The 27,997-nt window shown below is 25.3% G+C and overlaps 1 protein-coding gene across 1 annotated transcript; it reads left to right on the top strand.

Annotated features, from left to right (window-relative positions):
• Nucleotide 1: 1 nt before the first annotated feature.
• LOC130674888 (transient receptor potential cation channel subfamily V member 5) lies at nucleotides 2-27,833 on the top strand. The gene is made up of 13 exons (XM_057480336.1): nucleotides 2-136; nucleotides 1,511-1,689; nucleotides 1,783-1,870; nucleotides 3,216-3,392; nucleotides 3,498-3,687; nucleotides 3,881-4,034; nucleotides 6,028-6,833; nucleotides 6,915-7,080; nucleotides 7,906-8,167; nucleotides 25,796-25,977; nucleotides 26,037-26,153; nucleotides 26,752-26,877; nucleotides 26,941-27,833. The coding sequence occupies exons 1-13, from the start codon at nucleotides 46-48 to the stop codon at nucleotides 27,046-27,048; spliced, it is 2,646 nt and encodes an 881-aa protein (XP_057336319.1). The 5' UTR covers nucleotides 2-45; the 3' UTR covers nucleotides 27,049-27,833.
• Nucleotides 27,834-27,997: the final 164 nt, after the last annotated feature.

The following is a 27,997-nucleotide window of genomic DNA, read 5'->3' as shown; positions in this document are numbered from 1 at the left end:
ACAAATAAATAATTTATAATATTTGAATAATTAAATAAACAAATAATGGGAAATACTGAGAGTAATGTTACGAGTGGGGTAAAAAAACAGACCGACACCTCGTCAATTTTACTTTACAAATTAGTTGACCTTAAAGGTAAGCAAAAATAATTGAATAATTTTTTATCATACAGCCATAATTACACCCCAGTAAATAATTACGTCTTCTTAACGTGACAGTAATTACTGACTAATTAATTGATTACTCAAATTTATTTAAAATAAATAAATACTTGCAAGTAATGTAACACTGAATTACCACTCCTACAATTCAGCGCGAAGTTTATTATTATTTTCAAAATTATCTAATCGGCAAAACTAAAACATTACGTAATCGTCATTAAGTATAATATTTATTAGCATTAATTTTACAAGTTTTAATAAAATGTTGAAATAAAAAGCTTAAAACGCCAGTTTAAATGACAATTGGATTATTTACATAACAAATATTTGTTCGGGTATATGTACAATTACATTGTATATGTGGGTATTACACACATTAAAATGAGTCATCTGCTAATTTTTATACGTCAAGTACCTTAACATTAACAAGTGCACGAATTAATTTTAGCCGTACAAATAATTGACCGTCTCGTGACGCAATCATTTAACATTCATTACATTTTTAATGGTAAAAAAATAACAGACACTTCCGATATTTTTCAGTTTTATTTATTGGTAACATTTCCCAAGCCCTTGCTTGCATTTTCTGACCTCAATACTATGAAATAATTTTTTCTTACGGATTTTGAAAGAGAAAAATTTTTAATTTAAAGATTCTAAAGTTAGCCCACGGAAAAAAATTAATCGTGAATGCAACATGATGCAGTCTTGGTAAATAAACATGATGAAATCATGTTGCATTAACATGATTTGTCATGTTTCGGCTACATGATAATCATGTTGTGGTAACATGAGAAAATCATGTGGCATTCACATGATTTGTCATGTTTCGGCTACATGAAAATCATGTTGCTGCCACATATTGTCATGTAGCCGAAACATGACAAATCATGTGAATGCCACATGATTTTCTCATGTTACTGCAACATGATTATCATGTAACCGAAACATGATTATCATGTAACCGAAACATGACAAATCATGTGAATGCAACATGATTTCATCATGTTTATTTACCAAGACTGCATCATGTTGCATTCACGATTAATTTTTTTCCGTGCCGACAATTAACAGTTTTTGGATTATTTTGCAGCGATTCAATTAAAAAAAAAAATAAAATAAAAATATGCACATGTAGAAAATTGGAGAAATTATAAGTGCAATTTTTTGAAATATTTTTTTTTTATAATTCGCTTTAAAAAAAATGTGTTTTCATATTTCGTAGATAAATTGCACTTGGAGGTTAAAATTGTCCAATCAAGTGATCGTACTTCTCATGGTAGTGGGAATGATTGAAGTACAATCTCTTTCTGGAAATAGTTTATAAAAAATTTTTTTAATGCAATAGGTGGAGGTTTGTTAGTTGATATGATGAAAAGGGCAACACAAACGAAACAATATGCAGAATTAGATCATGCGATAAGAACTAAAGTTGAACCCTTTCTTTACAATAAAGGCAAAGGTGCTTGGATACCTATTGCTAAACTTGTTTTACTAAGAAATAAAGAACGCCCGCGACATAAATTGGTAATTAATTTCATTTTATAATTATGTGATTCATTTATTTTTTTTATTTGTCAGTTTAATAGAATTTAAAATTACACAAGTATTTATTTTTAGTTGCCTGTATTGAAAGCTATGGAAAATCCGTCAGAGTATGACGTAACTAAAGAAATTGACGATAGTATCGTCGATGGCAGTAAAATTGGTAATTTATTACGCAAAATATATTATAAATTCAAATTTATTAAACAGTATTTTGAAAATTTATAAGAAGAATTTTAACTTTTTTAATTTAAATTTTACCTTTTGGCGCGAAAATTTTCCAGCTGAAAAATTTTAAATAAACGCGCAGCAAGTTCAAATAAAAATCGTCTGTAAAAAATTTTTTATTTTAATGATTTCCAAAATATTTTTGAAAATTGAATTTAAAAAATATATATATATATTAGGGTGTTTCAGAAAAAACAAATTTTTTTTTGGTATTGAAAAATTGAAAGTATACCTGAAAATAAAAATTTTGGCGCCAATTCGAGCTCTTAATAATAATATTAAGGTTTGCCTCAATCCATTTCTCTATTTTCCATTTAAATAACTCGGGAAAAAAATTTTTTTTTTTTAGAATTTTCCAGCTCATAAACCAATCAACGGATTTTTATGTGCAATCAAACTTTGTGTAGGGAATTGAACGCTCTACAAAAAAAGTCTCTTATAATTTTTTGATAAATCCCACTGTTCAAAAGTTATTTGAGCTTCAAGTCAAATTTATAGTAAATTTTGAGATCTTTTCACTTTTCCGGCGAAACTATCAGTCTTATCAAAAAATATCACAAGAACTTTTTGTAGATAATTTCATTCCTTACAAATTATTACAGATAAAATTTTTCGAAATTCCGCATTGTTTTCAATTTATTGTCATTTCAATGTCAAGCTCTTAAAATTAATCAAAAATCTATTTTTTTGAGAGCTTGACATTGAAATGGAAAGAACTTGAAAACAACGCAGAATTTCGAAAAACTTTATTCGTAATAATTTGTAAGGAATAAAATTATCTACAAAATAGTTCCTATGATATTTTTTGATAAGACTGATAGTTTCGCCGGAAAAGTAAAAAAATCTCAAAATTTACTATAAATTTAACTTGAAGCTTAAATAACTTTTGAACAATGAGATTTATCAAAAAATGATAAGAGACTTTTTTTGTAGAGCGTTCAATTTCCTACAAAAAAATTTTTTGTGCATAAAAATCCGTTGATTGGTTTATGGGCTGGAAAATTCTAAAAAAAAAAAATTTTTTTCCCGTGTTATTTAAATGGAAAATATAAAAATGGATTGAGGCAAACCTTAATATCATTATTAAGAGTTCGAAATAGTACCAAAATTTTTATTTTTTGTTATACTTTCAATTTTTGGATACCATAAAAAAAATAAAAAATTGTTTTTTTTTTTTTGAAACACCCTAATATATATATACAGCGTTAAAAAATTTATCTATAAAACAATAGAGTATTTAAAAAAATGATGAATTTAATGGGTTTATTGTTTACAATTAGATAAAAGTAAATATAGAGAAGTATGTTGGAATTTAAGTGAACGTGGTGCTGTTGGTGAAACAATATTACATTTATGTATGTTGAATGCAACGGCGCTTCATGCTGATCTTGCTAAACGATTATTACGTTTTTATCCAAAGCTCATTAACGATATTTACATCAGCGATGAGTATTATGGTTATTATTATTATACATTACTCATATTTATATCAACAATTAGTTTTTATTGCGCATTAAATATAGCAGAGGGTATGTGGAGCTTATTGTTAATCAAATTTAAAGGTGAGAATGTTTTACACATCGCGATAGTAAATGAAGATCCAGCGATGGTAAAATACTTGTTGGACAGTGGGGCGGATGTACACGAACGTTGTTTCGGCAATTTCATGTGCCCTGAAGACCAAAAAGCATCACGGACTGATAGTCTGGATCATGAATGGGTTTCTGTTGCTGTGGAAACAAATTACGATGGGTATGACTAATAATTTATTATCAGGAATATAAAAAATAATTATTTATGTTATGAATCACTTTCCGAGAGTGGGTTGTGTGTTGTGTTGCATTACATGATTATTTAACCACATGACCAGTCGCATTGCTAATGTAAAACTATCGTTAAATATGCGCAGTGTATATGGTTGAATTATACTCATTGCGTTTAATAGATACGTCTACTGGGGTGAATATCCGCTGAGTTTTGCTGCATGCTTAGGTCAAGAAGAGTGCTATCGTTTGATGCTTGCCAGAGGTGCTGATCCTGACAAACAAGACACTAATGGCAATACTGTGCTTCATATGCTTGTTATTTACCAAAAACTTGTGAGTTTTATTTATTATGAAACTTGTTTCGATTCCACACAACTTTTAAGCCGATGACTCTATCAAAAAATTTATAAGAACAAATTTTGTAGGAAATTTTATTCTTTACAAAAAAGGGTCTTGTAAGTTTTCCGGAAAAATCAATATTTCAAAAGTTATAGCTATAAAACCTACAGTAATTAAATTGGAGCAGGATTTTTGAATCCTAACTATATATACATCTTTAAAAGCTCGTAACTTTTAAACCGCTGGTTTTATTGAAAAATTTATAAGAACAAATTTTGTAGGAAATTTTATTCTTTACAAAAAAGGGTCTTGTAAGTTTTCCGGAAAAATCAATATTTCAAAAGTTATAGCCATAAAACCTACTATAATTAAATTGGAGCATAATTTTTGAATCCCAACTATGTATACATCTTTAAAAGCCCGTAACTTTTGACCCGCTGGTTTTATCGAAAAATTTGTAAGAACAAATTTTGTAGGAAATTTTATTCTTTACAAAAAAGGTTCTTGTAAGTTTTCCGGAAAAATCAATATTTCAAAAGTTATAGCCATAAAACCTACAGTAATTAAATTGGAGTAGGATTTTTGAATCCTAACTATATTATACATCTTTAAAAGCTCGTAACTTTCAAACCGTTGGTTTTATCGAAAAATTTATAAGAACTAATTTTGTAGGAAATTTTATTCTTTACAAAAGAGGGTCTTATACACTGAGAAAAAAATTTTCTCCTGACAACTAAATTTTAGTTATGACAAGAAAATGATTTGATTGCCAATTGCCAATCATATATTTGCTTGTTTTAACTAAATCTTTTGTAATCCACCAACAAAACAAATTATTAGAAACTATAAAATATTTGGTAAAGATTTATACGCATTTAGTAGCAAGCATAAAATCAAATTGATTACCTGTAGAGTTTATAAAGAAGTCATAATGAAATGTATAAGAGATCATTATAGAGAACGAGTTATTAATAATAATTGAATATTATTTTGAAATAACAGAATATTTATTCAACTGTGACAAAAATTGTTCAAGAAAAATATTAATATTAAACATTAATGTCATAGTGTAATACAATATACCTCTACATCATTATCAAAAATTTTCAGCGGATATCTCGTCCCATAAATGCTTCAAGCTCGGAATATATAAACTCTGAATGAGTTTCTTACCAGGGACACCACAAATGGTGGGCGCGATCTAGTGGCGAGCACCGAACTACTCCAGCTGCTGCTGCCTAATACCATAACTTTTAAATCAATAATCATTAGGTTCAAATATATATTTATTAACCTCGAACAAATATATATATTTATTCTAAATGAATATATATTTTTGAGTTTAAGTTAGTATTCATTAGAGTTAATATAATAATATTTTGCTTTAAATATTTTGATTTGTTGGCACTACACAATAGTTAAGTTGTCCCTTAAATAAATATTTTCTTAACTTTACCAAATGATTTTATTATCTTAGAGAGAGAAATATTAATGTCAACCAAATAAAGTCTATTAAATCATTTGTTAAAAACGATAAAATAGATTATATTGACGTAATAAAATTTAGTTGTCCCAAATAAATTTTAGTTTAATAGAATTCAACAAAACCAATTTACTTGTCCAAAGAGAATTTTTTTCTCAGTGTAAGTTTCCCGGAAAAATCAATATTTCAAAAGTTATAGCCATAAAACCTACTATAATTAATTTGGAGCAGGATTTTTGAATCCTAACTATATATACACTTTTAAAAGCTCGTAACTTTAAAACCGCTGGTTTTATCGAAAAATTTATAAGTTCTAATTTTGTAGGAAATTCAATTCTCTACAAAAAACATCTCTATATTTTTTTTCTCAAATCCAATAGTTCTCTCGCAAAAAGTAAGAGTCCACTTACGTAATTAATTATTATCAAATAAATGAATCACCGCAATAATTGAATAAAATCCTTATCTATAAATAAATTAACATCTTAATAATATAATTTTCAGGCAACCTTTGACATGGCATACGAAGTAGGCGCCTCTCTGCCGATACGCAATAATCAGCAATTAACACCATTAACATTATCGGCAAAATTAGCGAGAATCGAAATGTTTTTTCATATAATGAATATAGAACGTGAAATATATTGGCAAATAGGCAGCATAACATGCGCAGCATACCCACTCGGACAAGTTGACACGATAGACGTAAATACCGGAACGATAAATAATAACTCAGCGCTAAATCTCGTGGTGTTTGGCGACAAAGACGAGCATTTAGAACTAATGGACGGCGTATTAGTCGACTTATTAAATGCTAAATGGAATACATTCATAAAATCACGATTTTACCGTCAATTTTTTTTATTCTGCTTCTACTTCGTCTTGTCATTAATAAGTTTCACGCTGCGTCCAGGTCCTTCATCTTCGTCATCAGCTCAAAATTCCACCAAGTCAACAATTTCTTACATCGACACATCAGTTACGACCGATGCAACTACTCAAGATTCTTCTCAATTGTCGCAATTAATAGACGTTTTGGCAACTTCTTTGACGTCTAACTTTGCAAACGTCAATTTAACGTCTACAGAATTAGAAAATTTTCTGACCCAAATGTCTTCAAATGCCAGCGCAATTTTGAGCGGGACTTTTAATACTTCAAAAGAAAATCCAACAGATTTTTTTTCCCTCCACAATAATACGGATGACAATAAAATTGGCAAATTAAAAGAATTTGATGACAAAAGTGCTGTGACGGAATCGTTGCTCGATTTATTGCCAACTTTACCTGGCTGGGGTTTTACTGAAAATTGGTATTAATTTATTTATGGACTAATAGGAAAAATAAAAAATCTTGATTTTTTTTAAATTTATTTTTAAAAATTTAAATTAAGGTGGGAAGATTTAACTGAAGAATGCAGACTAATGCACTTAGAAAGTTCAACCGCTAAAATTCGTTTGACTGCCGAAGTTTTCATGGAATTTGGCGCTATTTTGTATATCGCGGCAGCTTTACGCGAGGCGCGATTTCTAGGTCTCAATATGTTTATTGAAAACCTCGTAAGTAAATTACATTCTACTTTAATTCCCCTACTAAAAACTCCGATCGGAGTTTTTAATCAGAGCTATCACTCTAATTAAGGGGTTAGCCACTGTGAGGATCGAAAAAATAGGTGATTTTCGGGAATTTTTTTGACTGGAATAATAAAGAAATTTGGGGATCGGGTTTTTTTGTTTTCTAAAGTATACATTGAAGATAATTCTCCTAAATTTTCATTTAAAAATATCATGTTGTTACAAAGTTATAAGCATTTTTGTGGAGCAACAAAAAAATTTCTCCCACCACGGTGTCATCTCTAACTCAAAAACGGATTATCAGAAACAAAAAAACCAAACGGCGTTGTAATCTGTATGCATGTGGTTATCGTTGCACATAGGAGATTTTGAAAATTTGGATTTGAAAAAAAATGGTGACATATTAAAAATTTTTTTGTTATTTTTTCTCATTTTTTTAGATTCAAACAGCTCTAAAAAATCTTAAAAATCAAAATTTTCAAAATCCCCTACGTGCAACTTTAGCTACTGAATAGACGAATACGGCAAACAAAAAAGTTGCGAATCGGTTGATATTTATGCAAATTACAGATGCCACCAGTTCAAAAAAAGTAGTTTCGAGAAAAATGCGTTTAAAGTTTTTAGTCAATGCAACAGTCAGTTGACGCGCCGTCACAAAAATGACTATAACTTTAAAAATATTCGGAATTTTCATATAAAACTCTAGATACATATTTTTGAACATACACACTTTGATTTAATAAAAAAAAAAAAAATTTTTTTTTTAAATTTCACAGTGGCTATCCCCCTTAACAAATAAATAAATTACAGATGACCGCACCATCGCGCGTAATGTTTCTCTTTTCCTGCTGCATCCTCCTGTCATTTCCATTCCTCCGTCTCGCGTGCGAAGACAAAGTCGAAGACATTCTCGCTGTAGCAGTGATGCTGACAACGGCTCCGTACTTCCTCTTCTTTTGCCGAGGATTCAAAACAGTCGGGCCATTCGTCGTGATGATTTACCGCATGATAATGGGAGACCTGTTACGTTTCGTCTCAATCTATCTAGTCTTCGTAATGGGATTTTCTCAAGGTTTTTACACCCTGATACCATAAGTGCACGCTATATAATATATAAATAACCCGGAAAATAAAGCGGGAAACCAGAGCACAACTTAAACTTGATCTATTGACCGACTAATTTATCCCGCGTATAAAACAGCCGTCCTCATATTATTTAATATTCTAATTCATAGAAATCTTTAGTTCGTACGTACAATTGCTGGTTATTACCGCGATAGACAACATAAATTCTCATAAAACCCTGCATTAGTATATTTATAAATATCGGTGATGGTGACTGCATATCATTTGATATTTAGGTCAAGATATTTTAAACCAACATATTTATTACTGCGCCCGAGGGTGGAATTGTTGAGTAGAGAGCAAGACTAAAAGGTTCCACATTAGCGCGACATTGGACGTCAAACCGTTAAATCCTTTTTAAACTACCAAAGGCGGTGTTGAGTTAGATCATGGTTCTTATATAAATATAAACTATACATATATTGATTTAGTACCGTGAATAATAAATATGTAGAGAAACCATAAAGATCAAGGTTCACTGGATCTTAGCACACAATATAACGGTTTTGGAGAATATATTTTACACGTGTTTTGTTTATCTACAATCTCGAATAAATGATATCATTGTATATTATGTATATATATGTCATAAAGTAGTATAATTTATGAGGTAATTATTGATCAGTCTTCAGTCATTGTCATGACAATTATGATCTAAGTCTCTATGATTAACATTGACATGCTTATATTTATGTTTGCTATTATTATTATTAGTATATATATGTATATTAGAATGACAATAACGCAAAAGTATGATACGATTTATAATATTCGATTGCGGAATATAACGTAAGTTTTTTTTCTACTGTGCCAAGGTTAGAAGTATATACAAATTATAAGGAATGTGGCAGATGATCTTTATCATTTTATTCTATATTGTGCAAGTTGCTGTTTATTGTTGTCATTAATATTAATAATTGGTTAATTTTTTTTTTTAATTTTGCGTTGACATTTTTTTATTTACACTTAAGTAATTTATGTATGTGTATATAGTCATAAATATTTAAAATTTTAATTCATTAAATTATTTAGTGGCATAAATAAATGTCAACAAAAGTACACAAGTATTTAAATATCAATATATATAATTATATATAATTAATGATTAGTAATAATCGCGTACTGTCAATACGAATCAGCTTCTATGTAATGTCATGTAAAAAGAATTAACATGCGCGCAATTTACTAAACAAATTATTTATTTTTTAAATACTTAATTTATTTCCCGCCATATCTTAGATCATTTTTAAAAAATTTTTATTTTATAAATTTTACAAAATTAATTTTTATGGGGTAAAATGGACCGAAAAAAAAATTTAAGCTGGTCATTTTACCCTATTATTGATTTGAAAATAATTTTATAAATTTTACAAAAAAATTTTTGTAGGGTAAAATGGACTAGATAAAGTAATTTCTAGTGGCCATTTTACTTGACTATTAATTTAAAAATAATTTTGTAAATTTAACAAAAATATTTCTTATGGGGTAAAATGAACCGGAAAAAAAATTATGCGTAGTCATTTTACCCCATTATTAATTTAAAAATAATTTTGTAAATTTTATGTCAGTATTTTTTATGAGGTAAAATGGACCGGAAAAAAAATTTTGGATGGTCATTTTACCCCATTATTAATTTAAATAATTTTATAAACTTTACAAAAAAATTTTTGTGGGGCAAAATGGACTAAATAAAGTAATTTCTAGTGGCCATTTTACTTGACTATTAATTTAAAAATAATTTTGTAAATTTAACAAAAATATTTCTTATGGGGTAAAATGAACCGGAAAAAAAATTATGCGTAGTCATTTTACCCCATTATTAATTTAAAAATAATTTTGTAAATTTTATGTCAGTATTTTTTATGAGGTAAAATGGACCGGAAAAAAAATTTTGGATGGTCATTTTACCCCATTATTAATTTAAATAATTTTATAAACTTTACAAAAAAATTTTTGTGGGGCAAAATGGACTAGATAAAGTAATTTCTAGTGGCCATTTTACTTGACTATTAATTTAAAAATAATTTTGTAAATTTAACAAAAATATTTCTTATGGGGTAAAATGAACCGGAAAAAAAATTATGCGTAGTCATTTTACCCCATTATTAATTTAAAAATAATTTTGTAAATTTTATGTCAGTATTTTTTATGAGGTAAAATGGACCGGAAAAAAAATTTTGGATGGTCATTTTACCCCATTATTAATTTAAATAATTTTATAAACTTTACAAAAAAATTTTTGTGGGGCAAAATGGACTAAATAAAGTAATTTCTAGTGGCCATTTTACTTGACTATTAATTTAAAAATAATTTTGTAAATTTAACAAAAATATTTCTTATGGGGTAAAATGAACCGGAAAAAAAATTATGCGTAGTCATTTTACCCCATTATTAATTTAAAAATAATTTTGTAAATTTTATGTCAGTATTTTTTATGAGGTAAAATGGACCGGAAAAAAAATTTTGGATGGTCATTTTACCCCATTATTAATTTAAATAATTTTATAAACTTTACAAAAAAATTTTTGTGGGGCAAAATGGACTAGATAAAGTAATTTCTAGTGGCCATTTTACTTGACTATTAATTTAAAAATAATTTTGTAAATTTAACAAAAATATTTCTTATGGGGTAAAATGAACCGGAAAAAAAATTATGCGTAGTCATTTTACCCCATTATTAATTTAAAAATAATTTTGTAAATTTTATGTCAGTATTTTTTATGAGGTAAAATGGACCGGAAAAAAAATTTTGGATGGTCATTTTACCCCATTATTAATTTAAATAATTTTATAAACTTTACAAAAAAATTTTTGTGGGGCAAAATGGACTAAATAAAGTAATTTCTAGTGGCCATTTTACTTGACTATTAATTTAAAAATAATTTTGTAAATTTAACAAAAATATTTCTTATGGGGTAAAATGAACCGGAAAAAAAATTATGCGTAGTCATTTTACCCCATTATTAATTTAAAAATAATTTTGTAAATTTTATGTCAGTATTTTTTATGAGGTAAAATGGACCGGAAAAAAAATTTTGGATGGTCATTTTACCCCATTATTAATTTAAATAATTTTATAAACTTTACAAAAAAATTTTTGTGGGGCAAAATGGACTAAATAAAGTAATTTCTAGTGGCCATTTTACTTGACTATTAATTTAAAAATAATTTTGTAAATTTAACAAAAATATTTCTTATGGGGTAAAATGAACCGGAAAAAAAATTATGCGTAGTCATTTTACCCCATTATTAATTTAAAAATAATTTTGTAAATTTTATGTCAGTATTTTTTATGAGGTAAAATGGACCGGAAAAAAAATTTTGGATGGTCATTTTACCCCATTATTAATTTAAATAATTTTATAAACTTTACAAAAAAATTTTTGTGGGGCAAAATGGACTAGATAAAGTAATTTCTAGTGGCCATTTTACTTGACTATTAATTTAAAAATAATTTTGTAAATTTAACAAAAATATTTCTTATGGGGTAAAATGAACCGGAAAAAAAATTATGCGTAGTCATTTTACCCCATTATTAATTTAAAAATAATTTTGTAAATTTTATGTCAGTATTTTTTATGAGGTAAAATGGACCGGAAAAAAAATTTTGGATGGTCATTTTACCCCATTATTAATTTAAATAATTTTATAAACTTTACAAAAAAATTTTTGTGGGGCAAAATGGACTAGATAAAGTAATTTCTAGTGGCCATTTTACTTGACTATTAATTTAAAAATAATTTTGTAAATTTAACAAAAATATTTCTTATGGGGTAAAATGAACCGGAAAAAAAATTATGCGTAGTCATTTTACCCCATTATTAATTTAAAAATAATTTTGTAAATTTTATGTCAGTATTTTTTATGAGGTAAAATGGACCGGAAAAAAAATTTTGGATGGTCATTTTACCCCATTATTAATTTAAATAATTTTATAAACTTTACAAAAAAATTTTTGTGGGGCAAAATGGACTAGATAAAGTAATTTCTAGTGGCCATTTTATTTGACTATTAATTTAAAAATAATTTTGTAAATTTAACAAAAATATTTCTTATGGGGTAAAATGAACCGGAAAAAAAATTATGCGTAGTCATTTTACCCCATTATTAATTTAAAAATAATTTTGTAAATTTTATGTCAGTATTTTTTATGAGGTAAAATGGACCGGAAAAAAAATTTTGGATGGTCATTTTACCCCATTATTAATTTAAATAATTTTATAAACTTTACAAAAAAATTTTTGTGGGGCAAAATGGACTAAATAAAGTAATTTCTAGTGGCCATTTTACTTGACTATTAATTTAAAAATAATTTTGTAAATTTAACAAAAATATTTCTTATGGGGTAAAATGAACCGGAAAAAAAATTATGCGTAGTCATTTTACCCCATTATTAATTTAAAAATAATTTTGTAAATTTTATGTCAGTATTTTTTATGAGGTAAAATGGACCGGAAAAAAAATTTTGGATGGTCATTTTACCCCATTATTAATTTAAATAATTTTATAAACTTTACAAAAAAATTTTTGTGGGGCAAAATGGACTAAATAAAGTAATTTCTAGTGGCCATTTTACTTGACTATTAATTTAAAAATAATTTTGTAAATTTAACAAAAATATTTCTTATGGGGTAAAATGAACCGGAAAAAAAATTATGCGTAGTCATTTTACCCCATTATTAATTTAAAAATAATTTTGTAAATTTTATGTCAGTATTTTTTATGAGGTAAAATGGACCGGAAAAAAAATTTTGGATGGTCATTTTACCCCATTATTAATTTAAATAATTTTATAAACTTTACAAAAAAATTTTTGTGGGGCAAAATGGACTAGATAAAGTAATTTCTAGTGGCCATTTTACTTGACTATTAATTTAAAAATAATTTTGTAAATTTAACAAAAATATTTCTTATGGGGTAAAATGAACCGGAAAAAAAATTATGCGTAGTCATTTTACCCCATTATTAATTTAAAAATAATTTTGTAAATTTTATGTCAGTATTTTTTATGAGGTAAAATGGACCGGAAAAAAAATTTTGGATGGTCATTTTACCCCATTATTAATTTAAATAATTTTATAAACTTTACAAAAAAATTTTTGTGGGGCAAAATGGACTAGATAAAGTAATTTCTAGTGGCCATTTTACTTGACTATTAATTTAAAAATAATTTTGTAAATTTAACAAAAATATTTCTTATGGGGTAAAATGAACCGGAAAAAAAATTATGCGTAGTCATTTTACCCCATTATTAATTTAAAAATAATTTTGTAAATTTTATGTCAGTATTTTTTATGAGGTAAAATGGACCGGAAAAAAAATTTTGGATGGTCATTTTACCCCATTATTAATTTAAATAATTTTATAAACTTTACAAAAAAATTTTTGTGGGGCAAAATGGACTAAATAAAGTAATTTCTAGTGGCCATTTTACTTGACTATTAATTTAAAAATAATTTTGTAAATTTAACAAAAATATTTCTTATGGGGTAAAATGAACCGGAAAAAAAATTATGCGTAGTCATTTTACCCCATTATTAATTTAAAAATAATTTTGTAAATTTTATGTCAGTATTTTTTATGAGGTAAAATGGACCGGAAAAAAAATTTTGGATGGTCATTTTACCCCATTATTAATTTAAATAATTTTATAAACTTTACAAAAAAATTTTTGTGGGGCAAAATGGACTAGATAAAGTAATTTCTAGTGGCCATTTTACTTGACTATTAATTTAAAAATAATTTTGTAAATTTAACAAAAATATTTCTTATGGGGTAAAATGAACCGGAAAAAAAATTATGCGTAGTCATTTTACCCCATTATTAATTTAAAAATAATTTTGTAAATTTTATGTCAGTATTTTTTATGAGGTAAAATGGACCGGAAAAAAAATTTTGGATGGTCATTTTACCCCATTATTAATTTAAATAATTTTATAAACTTTACAAAAAAATTTTTGTGGGGCAAAATGGACTAAATAAAGTAATTTCTAGTGGCCATTTTACTTGACTATTAATTTAAAAATAATTTTGTAAATTTAACAAAAATATTTCTTATGGGGTAAAATGAACCGGAAAAAAAATTATGCGTAGTCATTTTACCCCATTATTAATTTAAAAATAATTTTGTAAATTTTATGTCAGTATTTTTTATGAGGTAAAATGGACCGGAAAAAAAATTTTGGATGGTCATTTTACCCCATTATTAATTTAAATAATTTTATAAACTTTACAAAAAAATTTTTGTGGGGCAAAATGGACTAGATAAAGTAATTTCTAGTGGCCATTTTACTTGACTATTAATTTAAAAATAATTTTGTAAATTTAACAAAAATATTTCTTATGGGGTAAAATGAACCGGAAAAAAAATTATGCGTAGTCATTTTACCCCATTATTAATTTAAAAATAATTTTGTAAATTTTATGTCAGTATTTTTTATGAGGTAAAATGGACCGGAAAAAAAATTTTGGATGGTCATTTTACCCCATTATTAATTTAAATAATTTTATAAACTTTACAAAAAAATTTTTGTGGGGCAAAATGGACTAGATAAAGTAATTTCTAGTGGCCATTTTATTTGACTATTAATTTAAAAATAATTTTGTAAATTTAACAAAAATATTTCTTATGGGGTAAAATGAACCGGAAAAAAAATTATGCGTAGTCATTTTACCCCATTATTAATTTAAAAATAATTTTGTAAATTTTATGTCAGTATTTTTTATGAGGTAAAATGGACCGGAAAAAAAATTTTGGATGGTCATTTTACCCCATTATTAATTTAAATAATTTTATAAACTTTACAAAAAAATTTTTGTGGTGCAAAATGGACTAAATAAAGTAATTTCTAGTGGCCATTTTACTTGACTATTAATTTAAAAATAATTTTGTAAATTTAACAAAAATATTTCTTATGGGGTAAAATGAACCGGAAAAAAAATTATGCGTAGTCATTTTACCCCATTATTAATTTAAAAATAATTTTGTAAATTTTATGTCAGTATTTTTTATGAGGTAAAATGGACCGGAAAAAAAATTTTGGATGGTCATTTTACCCCATTATTAATTTAAATAATTTTATAAACTTTACAAAAAAATTTTTGTGGGGCAAAATGGACTAAATAAAGTAATTTCTAGTGGCCATTTTACTTGACTATTAATTTAAAAATAATTTTGTAAATTTAACAAAAATATTTCTTATGGGGTAAAATGAACCGGAAAAAAAATTATGCGTAGTCATTTTACCCCATTATTAATTTAAAAATAATTTTGTAAATTTTATGTCAGTATTTTTTATGAGGTAAAATGGACCGGAAAAAAAATTTTGGATGGTCATTTTACCCCATTATTAATTTAAATAATTTTATAAACTTTACAAAAAAATTTTTGTGGGGCAAAATGGACTAAATAAAGTAATTTCTAGTGGCCATTTTACTTGACTATTAATTTAAAAATAATTTTGTAAATTTAACAAAAATATTTCTTATGGGGTAAAATGAACCGGAAAAAAAATTATGCGTAGTCATTTTACCCCATTATTAATTTAAAAATAATTTTGTAAATTTTATGTCAGTATTTTTTATGAGGTAAAATGGACCGGAAAAAAAATTTTGGATGGTCATTTTACCCCATTATTAATTTAAATAATTTTATAAACTTTACAAAAAAATTTTTGTGGGGCAAAATGGACTAAATAAAGTAATTTCTAGTGGCCATTTTACTTGACTATTAATTTAAAAATAATTTTGTAAATTTAACAAAAATATTTCTTATGGGGTAAAATGAACCGGAAAAAAAATTATGCGTAGTCATTTTACCCCATTATTAATTTAAAAATAATTTTGTAAATTTTATGTCAGTATTTTTTATGAGGTAAAATGGACCGGAAAAAAAATTTTGGATGGTCATTTTACCCCATTATTAATTTAAATAATTTTATAAACTTTACAAAAAAATTTTTGTGGGGCAAAATGGACTAGATAAAGTAATTTCTAGTGGCCATTTTACTTGACTATTAATTTAAAAATAATTTTGTAAATTTAACAAAAATATTTCTTATGGGGTAAAATGAACCGGAAAAAAAATTATGCGTAGTCATTTTACCCCATTATTAATTTAAAAATAATTTTGTAAATTTTATGTCAGTATTTTTTATGAGGTAAAATGGACCGGAAAAAAAATTTTGGATGGTCATTTTACCCCATTATTAATTTAAATAATTTTATAAACTTTACAAAAAAATTTTTGTGGGGCAAAATGGACTAGATAAAGTAATTTCTAGTGGCCATTTTATTTGACTATTAATTTAAAAATAATTTTGTAAATTTAACAAAAATATTTCTTATGGGGTAAAATGAACCGGAAAAAAAATTATGCGTAGTCATTTTACCCCATTATTAATTTAAAAATAATTTTGTAAATTTTATGTCAGTATTTTTTATGAGGTAAAATGGACCGGAAAAAAAATTTTGGATGGTCATTTTACCCCATTATTAATTTAAATAATTTTATAAACTTTACAAAAAAATTTTTGTGGGGCAAAATGGACTAAATAAAGTAATTTCTAGTGGCCATTTTACTTGACTATTAATTTAAAAATAATTTTGTAAATTTAACAAAAATATTTCTTATGGGGTAAAATGAACCGGAAAAAAAATTATGCGTAGTCATTTTACCCCATTATTAATTTAAAAATAATTTTGTAAATTTTATGTCAGTATTTTTTATGAGGTAAAATGGACCGGAAAAAAAATTTTGGATGGTCATTTTACCCCATTATTAATTTAAATAATTTTATAAACTTTACAAAAAAATTTTTGTGGGGCAAAATGGACTAGATAAAGTAATTTCTAGTGGCCATTTTACTTGACTATTAATTTAAAAATAATTTTGTAAATTTAACAAAAATATTTCTTATGGGGTAAAATGAACCGGAAAAAAAATTATGCGTAGTCATTTTACCCCATTATTAATTTAAAAATAATTTTGTAAATTTTATGTCAGTATTTTTTATGAGGTAAAATGGACCGGAAAAAAAATTTTGGATGGTCATTTTACCCCATTATTAATTTAAATAATTTTATAAACTTTACAAAAAAATTTTTGTGGGGCAAAATGGACTAGATAAAGTAATTTCTAGTGGCCATTTTATTTGACTATTAATTTAAAAATAATTTTGTAAATTTAACAAAAATATTTCTTATGGGGTAAAATGAACCGGAAAAAAAATTATGCGTAGTCATTTTACCCCATTATTAATTTAAAAATAATTTTGTAAATTTTATGTCAGTATTTTTTATGAGGTAAAATGGACCGGAAAAAAAATTTTGGATGGTCATTTTACCCCATTATTAATTTAAATAATTTTATAAACTTTACAAAAAAATTTTTGTGGGGCAAAATGGACTAAATAAAGTAATTTCTAGTGGCCATTTTACTTGACTATTAATTTAAAAATAATTTTGTAAATTTAACAAAAATATTTCTTATGGGGTAAAATGAACCGGAAAAAAAATTATGCGTAGTCATTTTACCCCATTATTAATTTAAAAATAATTTTGTAAATTTTATGTCAGTATTTTTTATGAGGTAAAATGGACCGGAAAAAAAATTTTGGATGGTCATTTTACCCCATTATTAATTTAAATAATTTTATAAACTTTACAAAAAAATTTTTGTGGGGCAAAATGGACTAAATAAAGTAATTTCTAGTGGCCATTTTACTTGACTATTAATTTAAAAATAATTTTGTAAATTTAACAAAAATATTTCTTATGGGGTAAAATGAACCGGAAAAAAAATTATGCGTAGTCATTTTACCCCATTATTAATTTAAAAATAATTTTGTAAATTTTATGTCAGTATTTTTTATGAGGTAAAATGGACCGGAAAAAAAATTTTGGATGGTCATTTTACCCCATTATTAATTTAAATAATTTTATAAACTTTACAAAAAAATTTTTGTGGGGCAAAATGGACTAAATAAAGTAATTTCTAGTGGCCATTTTACTTGACTATTAATTTAAAAATAATTTTGTAAATTTAACAAAAATATTTCTTATGGGGTAAAATGAACCGGAAAAAAAATTATGCGTAGTCATTTTACCCCATTATTAATTTAAAAATAATTTTGTAAATTTTATGTCAGTATTTTTTATGAGGTAAAATGGACCGGAAAAAAAATTTTGGATGGTCATTTTACCCCATTATTAATTTAAATAATTTTATAAACTTTACAAAAAAATTTTTGTGGGGCAAAATGGACTAAATAAAGTAATTTCTAGTGGCCATTTTACTTGACTATTAATTTAAAAATAATTTTGTAAATTTAACAAAAATATTTCTTATGGGGTAAAATGAACCGGAAAAAAAATTATGCGTAGTCATTTTACCCCATTATTAATTTAAAAATAATTTTGTAAATTTTATGTCAGTATTTTTTATGAGGTAAAATGGACCGGAAAAAAAATTTTGGATGGTCATTTTACCCCATTATTAATTTAAATAATTTTATAAACTTTACAAAAAAATTTTTGTGGGGCAAAATGGACTAAATAAAGTAATTTCTAGTGGCCATTTTACTTGACTATTAATTTAAAAATAATTTTGTAAATTTAACAAAAATATTTCTTATGGGGTAAAATGAACCGGAAAAAAAATTATGCGTAGTCATTTTACCCCATTATTAATTTAAAAATAATTTTGTAAATTTTATGTCAGTATTTTTTATGAGGTAAAATGGACCGGAAAAAAAATTTTGGATGGTCATTTTACCCCATTATTAATTTAAATAATTTTATAAACTTTACAAAAAAATTTTTGTGGGGCAAAATGGACTAAATAAAGTAATTTCTAGTGGCCATTTTACTTGACTATTAATTTAAAAATAATTTTGTAAATTTAACAAAAATATTTCTTATGGGGTAAAATGAACCGGAAAAAAAATTATGCGTAGTCATTTTACCCCATTATTAATTTAAAAATAATTTTGTAAATTTTATGTCAGTATTTTTTATGAGGTAAAATGGACCGGAAAAAAAATTTTGGATGGTCATTTTACCCCATTATTAATTTAAATAATTTTATAAACTTTACAAAAAAATTTTTGTGGGGCAAAATGGACTAAATAAAGTAATTTCTAGTGGCCATTTTACTTGACTATTAATTTAAAAATAATTTTGTAAATTTAACAAAAATATTTCTTATGGGGTAAAATGAACCGGAAAAAAAATTATGCGTAGTCATTTTACCCCATTATTAATTTAAAAATAATTTTGTAAATTTTATGTCAGTATTTTTTATGAGGTAAAATGGACCGGAAAAAAAATTTTGGATGGTCATTTTACCCCATTATTAATTTAAATAATTTTATAAACTTTACAAAAAAATTTTTGTGGGGCAAAATGGACTAGATAAAGTAATTTCTAGTGGCCATTTTACTTGACTATTAATTTAAAAATAATTTTGTAAATTTAACAAAAATATTTCTTATGGGGTAAAATGAACCGGAAAAAAAATTATGCGTAGTCATTTTACCCCATTATTAATTTAAAAATAATTTTGTAAATTTTATGTCAGTATTTTTTATGAGGTAAAATGGACCGGAAAAAAAATTTTGGATGGTCATTTTACCCCATTATTAATTTAAATAATTTTATAAACTTTACAAAAAAATTTTTGTGGGGCAAAATGGACTAGATAAAGTAATTTCTAGTGGCCATTTTATTTGACTATTAATTTAAAAATAATTTTGTAAATTTAACAAAAATATTTCTTATGGGGTAAAATGAACCGGAAAAAAAATTATGCGTAGTCATTTTACCCCATTATTAATTTAAAAATAATTTTGTAAATTTTATGTCAGTATTTTTTATGAGGTAAAATGGACCGGAAAAAAAATTTTGGATGGTCATTTTACCCCATTATTAATTTAAATAATTTTATAAACTTTACAAAAAAATTTTTGTGGGGCAAAATGGACTAAATAAAGTAATTTCTAGTGGCCATTTTACTTGACTATTAATTTAAAAATAATTTTGTAAATTTAACAAAAATATTTCTTATGGGGTAAAATGAACCGGAAAAAAAATTATGCGTAGTCATTTTACCCCATTATTAATTTAAAAATAATTTTGTAAATTTTATGTCAGTATTTTTTATGAGGTAAAATGGACCGGAAAAAAAATTTTGGATGGTCATTTTACCCCATTATTAATTTAAATAATTTTATAAACTTTACAAAAAAATTTTTGTGGGGCAAAATGGACTAGATAAAGTAATTTCTAGTGGCCATTTTACTTGACTATTAATTTAAAAATAATTTTGTAAATTTAACAAAAATATTTCTTATGGGGTAAAATGAACCGGAAAAAAAATTATGCGTAGTCATTTTACCCCATTATTAATTTAAAAATAATTTTGTAAATTTTATGTCAGTATTTTTTATGAGGTAAAATGGACCGGAAAAAAAATTTTGGATGGTCATTTTACCCCATTATTAATTTAAATAATTTTATAAACTTTACAAAAAAATTTTTGTGGGGCAAAATGGACTAGATAAAGTAATTTCTAGTGGCCATTTTATTTGACTATTAATTTAAAAATAATTTTGTAAATTTAACAAAAATATTTCTTATGGGGTAAAATGAACCGGAAAAAAAATTATGCGTAGTCATTTTACCCCATTATTAATTTAAAAATAATTTTGTAAATTTTATGTCAGTATTTTTTATGAGGTAAAATGGACCGGAAAAAAAATTTTGGATGGTCATTTTACCCCATTATTAATTTAAATAATTTTATAAACTTTACAAAAAAATTTTTGTGGGGCAAAATGGACTAAATAAAGTAATTTCTAGTGGCCATTTTACTTGACTATTAATTTAAAAATAATTTTGTAAATTTAACAAAAATATTTCTTATGGGGTAAAATGAACCGGAAAAAAAATTATGCGTAGTCATTTTACCCCATTATTAATTTAAAAATAATTTTGTAAATTTTATGTCAGTATTTTTTATGAGGTAAAATGGACCGGAAAAAAAATTTTGGATGGTCATTTTACCCCATTATTAATTTAAATAATTTTATAAACTTTACAAAAAAATTTTTGTGGGGCAAAATGGACTAGATAAAGTAATTTCTAGTGGCCATTTTACTTGACTATTAATTTAAAAATAATTTTGTAAATTTAACAAAAATATTTCTTATGGGGTAAAATGAACCGGAAAAAAAATTATGCGTAGTCATTTTACCCCATTATTAATTTAAAAATAATTTTGTAAATTTTATGTCAGTATTTTTTATGAGGTAAAATGGACCGGAAAAAAAATTTTGGATGGTCATTTTACCCCATTATTAATTTAAATAATTTTATAAACTTTACAAAAAAATTTTTGTGGGGCAAAATGGACTAGATAAAGTAATTTCTAGTGGCCATTTTATTTGACTATTAATTTAAAAATAATTTTGTAAATTTAACAAAAATATTTCTTATGGGGTAAAATGAACCGGAAAAAAAATTATGCGTAGTCATTTTACCCCATTATTAATTTAAAAATAATTTTGTAAATTTTATGTCAGTATTTTTTATGAGGTAAAATGGACCGGAAAAAAAATTTTGGATGGTCATTTTACCCCATTATTAATTTAAATAATTTTATAAACTTTACAAAAAAATTTTTGTGGGGCAAAATGGACTAAATAAAGTAATTTCTAGTGGCCATTTTACTTGACTATTAATTTAAAAATAATTTTGTAAATTTAACAAAAATATTTCTTATGGGGTAAAATGAACCGGAAAAAAAATTATGCGTAGTCATTTTACCCCATTATTAATTTAAAAATAATTTTGTAAATTTTATGTCAGTATTTTTTATGAGGTAAAATGGACCGGAAAAAAAATTTTGGATGGTCATTTTACCCCATTATTAATTTAAATAATTTTATAAACTTTACAAAAAAATTTTTGTGGGGCAAAATGGACTAAATAAAGTAATTTCTAGTGGCCATTTTACTTGACTATTAATTTAAAAATAATTTTGTAAATTTAACAAAAATATTTCTTATGGGGTAAAATGAACCGGAAAAAAAATTATGCGTAGTCATTTTACCCCATTATTAATTTAAAAATAATTTTGTAAATTTTATGTCAGTATTTTTTATGAGGTAAAATGGACCGGAAAAAAAATTTTGGATGGTCATTTTACCCCATTATTAATTTAAATAATTTTATAAACTTTACAAAAAAATTTTTGTGGGGCAAAATGGACTAAATAAAGTAATTTCTAGTGGCCATTTTACTTGACTATTAATTTAAAAATAATTTTGTAAATTTAACAAAAATATTTCTTATGGGGTAAAATGAACCGGAAAAAAAATTATGCGTAGTCATTTTACCCCATTATTAATTTAAAAATAATTTTGTAAATTTTATGTCAGTATTTTTTATGAGGTAAAATGGACCGGAAAAAAAATTTTGGATGGTCATTTTACCCCATTATTAATTTAAATAATTTTATAAACTTTACAAAAAAATTTTTGTGGGGCAAAATGGACTAGATAAAGTAATTTCTAGTGGCCATTTTACTTGACTATTAATTTAAAAATAATTTTGTAAATTTAACAAAAATATTTCTTATGGGGTAAAATGAACCGGAAAAAAAATTATGCGTAGTCATTTTACCCCATTATTAATTTAAAAATAATTTTGTAAATTTTATGTCAGTATTTTTTATGAGGTAAAATGGACCGGAAAAAAAATTTTGGATGGTCATTTTACCCCATTATTAATTTAAATAATTTTATAAACTTTACAAAAAAATTTTTGTGGGGCAAAATGGACTAGATAAAGTAATTTCTAGTGGCCATTTTATTTGACTATTAATTTAAAAATAATTTTGTAAATTTAACAAAAATATTTCTTATGGGGTAAAATGAACCGGAAAAAAAATTATGCGTAGTCATTTTACCCCATTATTAATTTAAAAATAATTTTGTAAATTTTATGTCAGTATTTTTTATGAGGTAAAATGGACCGGAAAAAAAATTTTGGATGGTCATTTTACCCCATTATTAATTTAAATAATTTTATAAACTTTACAAAAAAATTTTTGTGGGGCAAAATGGACTAAATAAAGTAATTTCTAGTGGCCATTTTACTTGACTATTAATTTAAAAATAATTTTGTAAATTTAACAAAAATATTTCTTATGGGGTAAAATGAACCGGAAAAAAAATTATGCGTAGTCATTTTACCCCATTATTAATTTAAAAATAATTTTGTAAATTTTATGTCAGTATTTTTTATGAGGTAAAATGGACCGGAAAAAAAATTTTGGATGGTCATTTTACCCCATTATTAATTTAAATAATTTTATAAACTTTACAAAAAAATTTTTGTGGGGCAAAATGGACTAAATAAAGTAATTTCTAGTGGCCATTTTACTTGACTATTAATTTAAAAATAATTTTGTAAATTTAACAAAAATATTTCTTATGGGGTAAAATGAACCGGAAAAAAAATTATGCGTAGTCATTTTACCCCATTATTAATTTAAAAATAATTTTGTAAATTTTATGTCAGTATTTTTTATGAGGTAAAATGGACCGGAAAAAAAATTTTGGATGGTCATTTTACCCCATTATTAATTTAAATAATTTTATAAACTTTACAAAAAAATTTTTGTGGGGCAAAATGGACTAAATAAAGTAATTTCTAGTGGCCATTTTACTTGACTATTAATTTAAAAATAATTTTGTAAATTTAACAAAAATATTTCTTATGGGGTAAAATGAACCGGAAAAAAAATTATGCGTAGTCATTTTACCCCATTATTAATTTAAAAATAATTTTGTAAATTTTATGTCAGTATTTTTTATGAGGTAAAATGGACCGGAAAAAAAATTTTGGATGGTCATTTTACCCCATTATTAATTTAAATAATTTTATAAACTTTACAAAAAAATTTTTGTGGGGCAAAATGGACTAAATAAAGTAATTTCTAGTGGCCATTTTACTTGACTATTAATTTAAAAATAATTTTGTAAATTTAACAAAAATATTTCTTATGGGGTAAAATGAACCGGAAAAAAAATTATGCGTAGTCATTTTACCCCATTATTAATTTAAAAATAATTTTGTAAATTTTATGTCAGTATTTTTTATGAGGTAAAATGGACCGGAAAAAAAATTTTGGATGGTCATTTTACCCCATTATTAATTTAAATAATTTTATAAACTTTACAAAAAAATTTTTGTGGGGCAAAATGGACTAAATAAAGTAATTTCTAGTGGCCATTTTACTTGACTATTAATTTAAAAATAATTTTGTAAATTTAACAAAAATATTTCTTATGGGGTAAAATGAACCGGAAAAAAAATTATGCGTAGTCATTTTACCCCATTATTAATTTAAAAATAATTTTGTAAATTTTATGTCAGTATTTTTTATGAGGTAAAATGGACCGGAAAAAAAATTTTGGATGGTCATTTTACCCCATTATTAATTTAAATAATTTTATAAACTTTACAAAAAAATTTTTGTGGGGCAAAATGGACTAAATAAAGTAATTTCTAGTGGCCATTTTACTTGACTATTAATTTAAAAATAATTTTGTAAATTTAACAAAAATATTTCTTATGGGGTAAAATGAACCGGAAAAAAAATTATGCGTAGTCATTTTACCCCATTATTAATTTAAAAATAATTTTGTAAATTTTATGTCAGTATTTTTTATGAGGTAAAATGGACCGGAAAAAAAATTTTGGATGGTCATTTTACCCCATTATTAATTTAAATAATTTTATAAACTTTACAAAAAAATTTTTGTGGGGCAAAATGGACTAGATAAAGTAATTTCTAGTGGCCATTTTACTTGACTATTAATTTAAAAATAATTTTGTAAATTTAACAAAAATATTTCTTATGGGGTAAAATGAACCGGAAAAAAAATTATGCGTAGTCATTTTACCCCATTATTAATTTAAAAATAATTTTGTAAATTTTATGTCAGTATTTTTTATGAGGTAAAATGGACCGGAAAAAAAATTTTGGATGGTCATTTTACCCCATTATTAATTTAAATAATTTTATAAACTTTACAAAAAAATTTTTGTGGGGCAAAATGGACTAGATAAAGTAATTTCTAGTGGCCATTTTACTTGACTATTAATTTAAAAATAATTTTGTAAATTTAACAAAAATATTTCTTATGGGGTAAAATGAACCGGAAAAAAAATTATGCGTAGTCATTTTACCCCATTATTAATTTAAAAATAATTTTGTAAATTTTATGTCAGTATTTTTTATGAGGTAAAATGGACCGGAAAAAAAATTTTGGATGGTCATTTTACCCCATTATTAATTTAAATAATTTTATAAACTTTACAAAAAAATTTTTGTGGGGCAAAATGGACTAGATAAAGTAATTTCTAGTGGCCATTTTATTTGACTATTAATTTAAAAATAATTTTGTAAATTTAACAAAAATATTTCTTATGGGGTAAAATGGACCAGATAAAAAAATTTCCAGTGGTCATTTTACTCCACAATTAATTAAAAAATAAATAATTACAGCTTATTATATAATATATTTATCATTCGATGATCCACAAACACCCGAGGGTGTAGATGACACCGTAAGTAATCCGATGCCCTCACCAATGGAAAGTATAATGGCGATGTTTTTAATAAGTTTATCAAATTTCGGTGATTACTACAGTACATTTGAGCGCACTGCTTATGAACTCGAAGCGAAGGTAAAAAAATATAAAATTTATCAGTAATTTTTTATAATAAAAAAATAAATAAATTCCAGTGTCTCTTTGTAGTCTACATGGCGATCGTGGCAATATTATTAGTAAATATGTTGATCGCTATGATGGGAAATACGTATCAAAAAATAGCTGAGACCCGCAACGAGTGGCAGCGACAGGTAATTGACATAAAAAATCAACCGCGGATTTTAAAATTTATAAATAACAATATATTTATATTGCAAGTTCATGATTAAATATAAACATCTACCGCATGCGCCGATAAAAATATAACTTTCCATTGTAATAACAATAAACTTTTTTCTTTATGTTCATTGTGTGAAAGTAGAACTCACTTAGTTTACGTAAACTTCAGTAATGTAATGTAGGACAGATTTTAAAAAACTTATCACATGTTGGCACGCTGAAGTATTCGCTAAACTAAATTCACTTGATGGACACGGTAATTTTATAAGGTTGATGTTGATGATGATGACGATGATGACTCAATTCTCTAAGTGCATTTTGTCATCTTGTTATTGTTAGCTCGCGATGAAAAGTCGCGGATCTTTTTGGTTAATTTTTTTTATATTTAAATTCTATGGCATTTGTTCCCATTACGCGACTTCAAATAAATTTCCTCATAATATTTTGGTTCTTTGTTATAAAAATACCACAGAGGGGGAAAACGGGACACTTAAATACTAAAATTTCGGGGATAAAAACGTTAATTTTTTTTCTAATGATATTCAGAGTGAAAAAAAAATCTTTTTCTAGTGGGCGAGAATTGTTCTCGTGGTTGAACGAGGGGTCAGTCCTGCTGAGAGATTGAAAAAACTTATGGATTATTCTCAGCCAATGTCTGACGGACGACGAGCTTTAGTTCTTCGATTACATCAATCCGTAATTATTTTTTTTTTAAATTGAAATTTTTTATCTTGAATGATAAATTTATTTCACTTTCAGGAAGATGATAAAGAAGAAATGAAGGAAATATTAGAAATGAAACGTACGCACGATCGGTTATACAAAAAACGTATGGCCCGGATTGAAAAAGATAAATCACTAACGTGAATTTATTTATAAAATTCTATTATACTTAAATAAAATAATAACAGAATTTGTGTGTAGGATCAAGACCTTCGTAAACAAACTTCAGTTTTTCGGCGAAGACTAAAATTTTGTTATTTTAAGTCCAATAGCTCTTGCCATTCTCAAATATAAGAGTTATTAATAACTAAAAGTGTAAAGTATGGAGATATTGAAAGAACTAACAAATCATCGTTTAGTTTTTAAAAGTAAGCAACTGGAAATTCTATAAAAAAATTTTATTTATCAAACTGTCGGTACATTTTTTACCATCAAGAATTATGTCGATATAATAAACATTTGATTGTATTAATTAAATAGATACAATAAAAAAATGTAGTATATAGTCTCCATAGTCTATATAATAGAAATTTCAATAGTATTGAAAGAAATCATAGACGTTAGCACTTCCTTATTGACCTCCGAAAGCTACGGACATAAGGCGAATAATAAATGCGCCAGAGATAAAACGAAACGGCGACTGAGAAAGTCAAAGAGAGACAAATGGTTTTTAAAAAAACTTTATAGGGCCCAGAGCTCTTTTCTTTTTTTCATACTCAAGTCGACGAACGGTTCTTTCCTTAATACACTTGTGGAAATGATAGAAACTTTGTTCACGTTTTCCTCTTGAATCATCGAGAATAAAGACTCTATTCTCCATGTCTTAAACAATTGTATATTTTTAAACTTAATATTGCCAAAATTCAGTTTGTTTCAGTTTTAAAATATCTATTAATAAATCCATACAAATGGTTTACATATGTTTTATAATTTGTAGCTTTATATAAATTGTTCCTGTTCCTGTGGAACTCTACCAATTGTTTTTATATTCACTTTATATTTTTCTATTATAGTTATTTTAGATATGTAGGGTGATCGTGGTAAAAAATTGAAAAAAACCATTAGATCAAAATTCCCAAAATTGATTATGACA

This window comes from Microplitis mediator, chromosome 9 (genome assembly GCF_029852145.1).
Source record: "Microplitis mediator isolate UGA2020A chromosome 9, iyMicMedi2.1, whole genome shotgun sequence".
Classification (NCBI taxonomy): Eukaryota; Metazoa; Arthropoda; class Insecta; order Hymenoptera; family Braconidae; genus Microplitis; species Microplitis mediator.
This window is presented reverse-complemented; position numbering and strand designations above follow the sequence as displayed.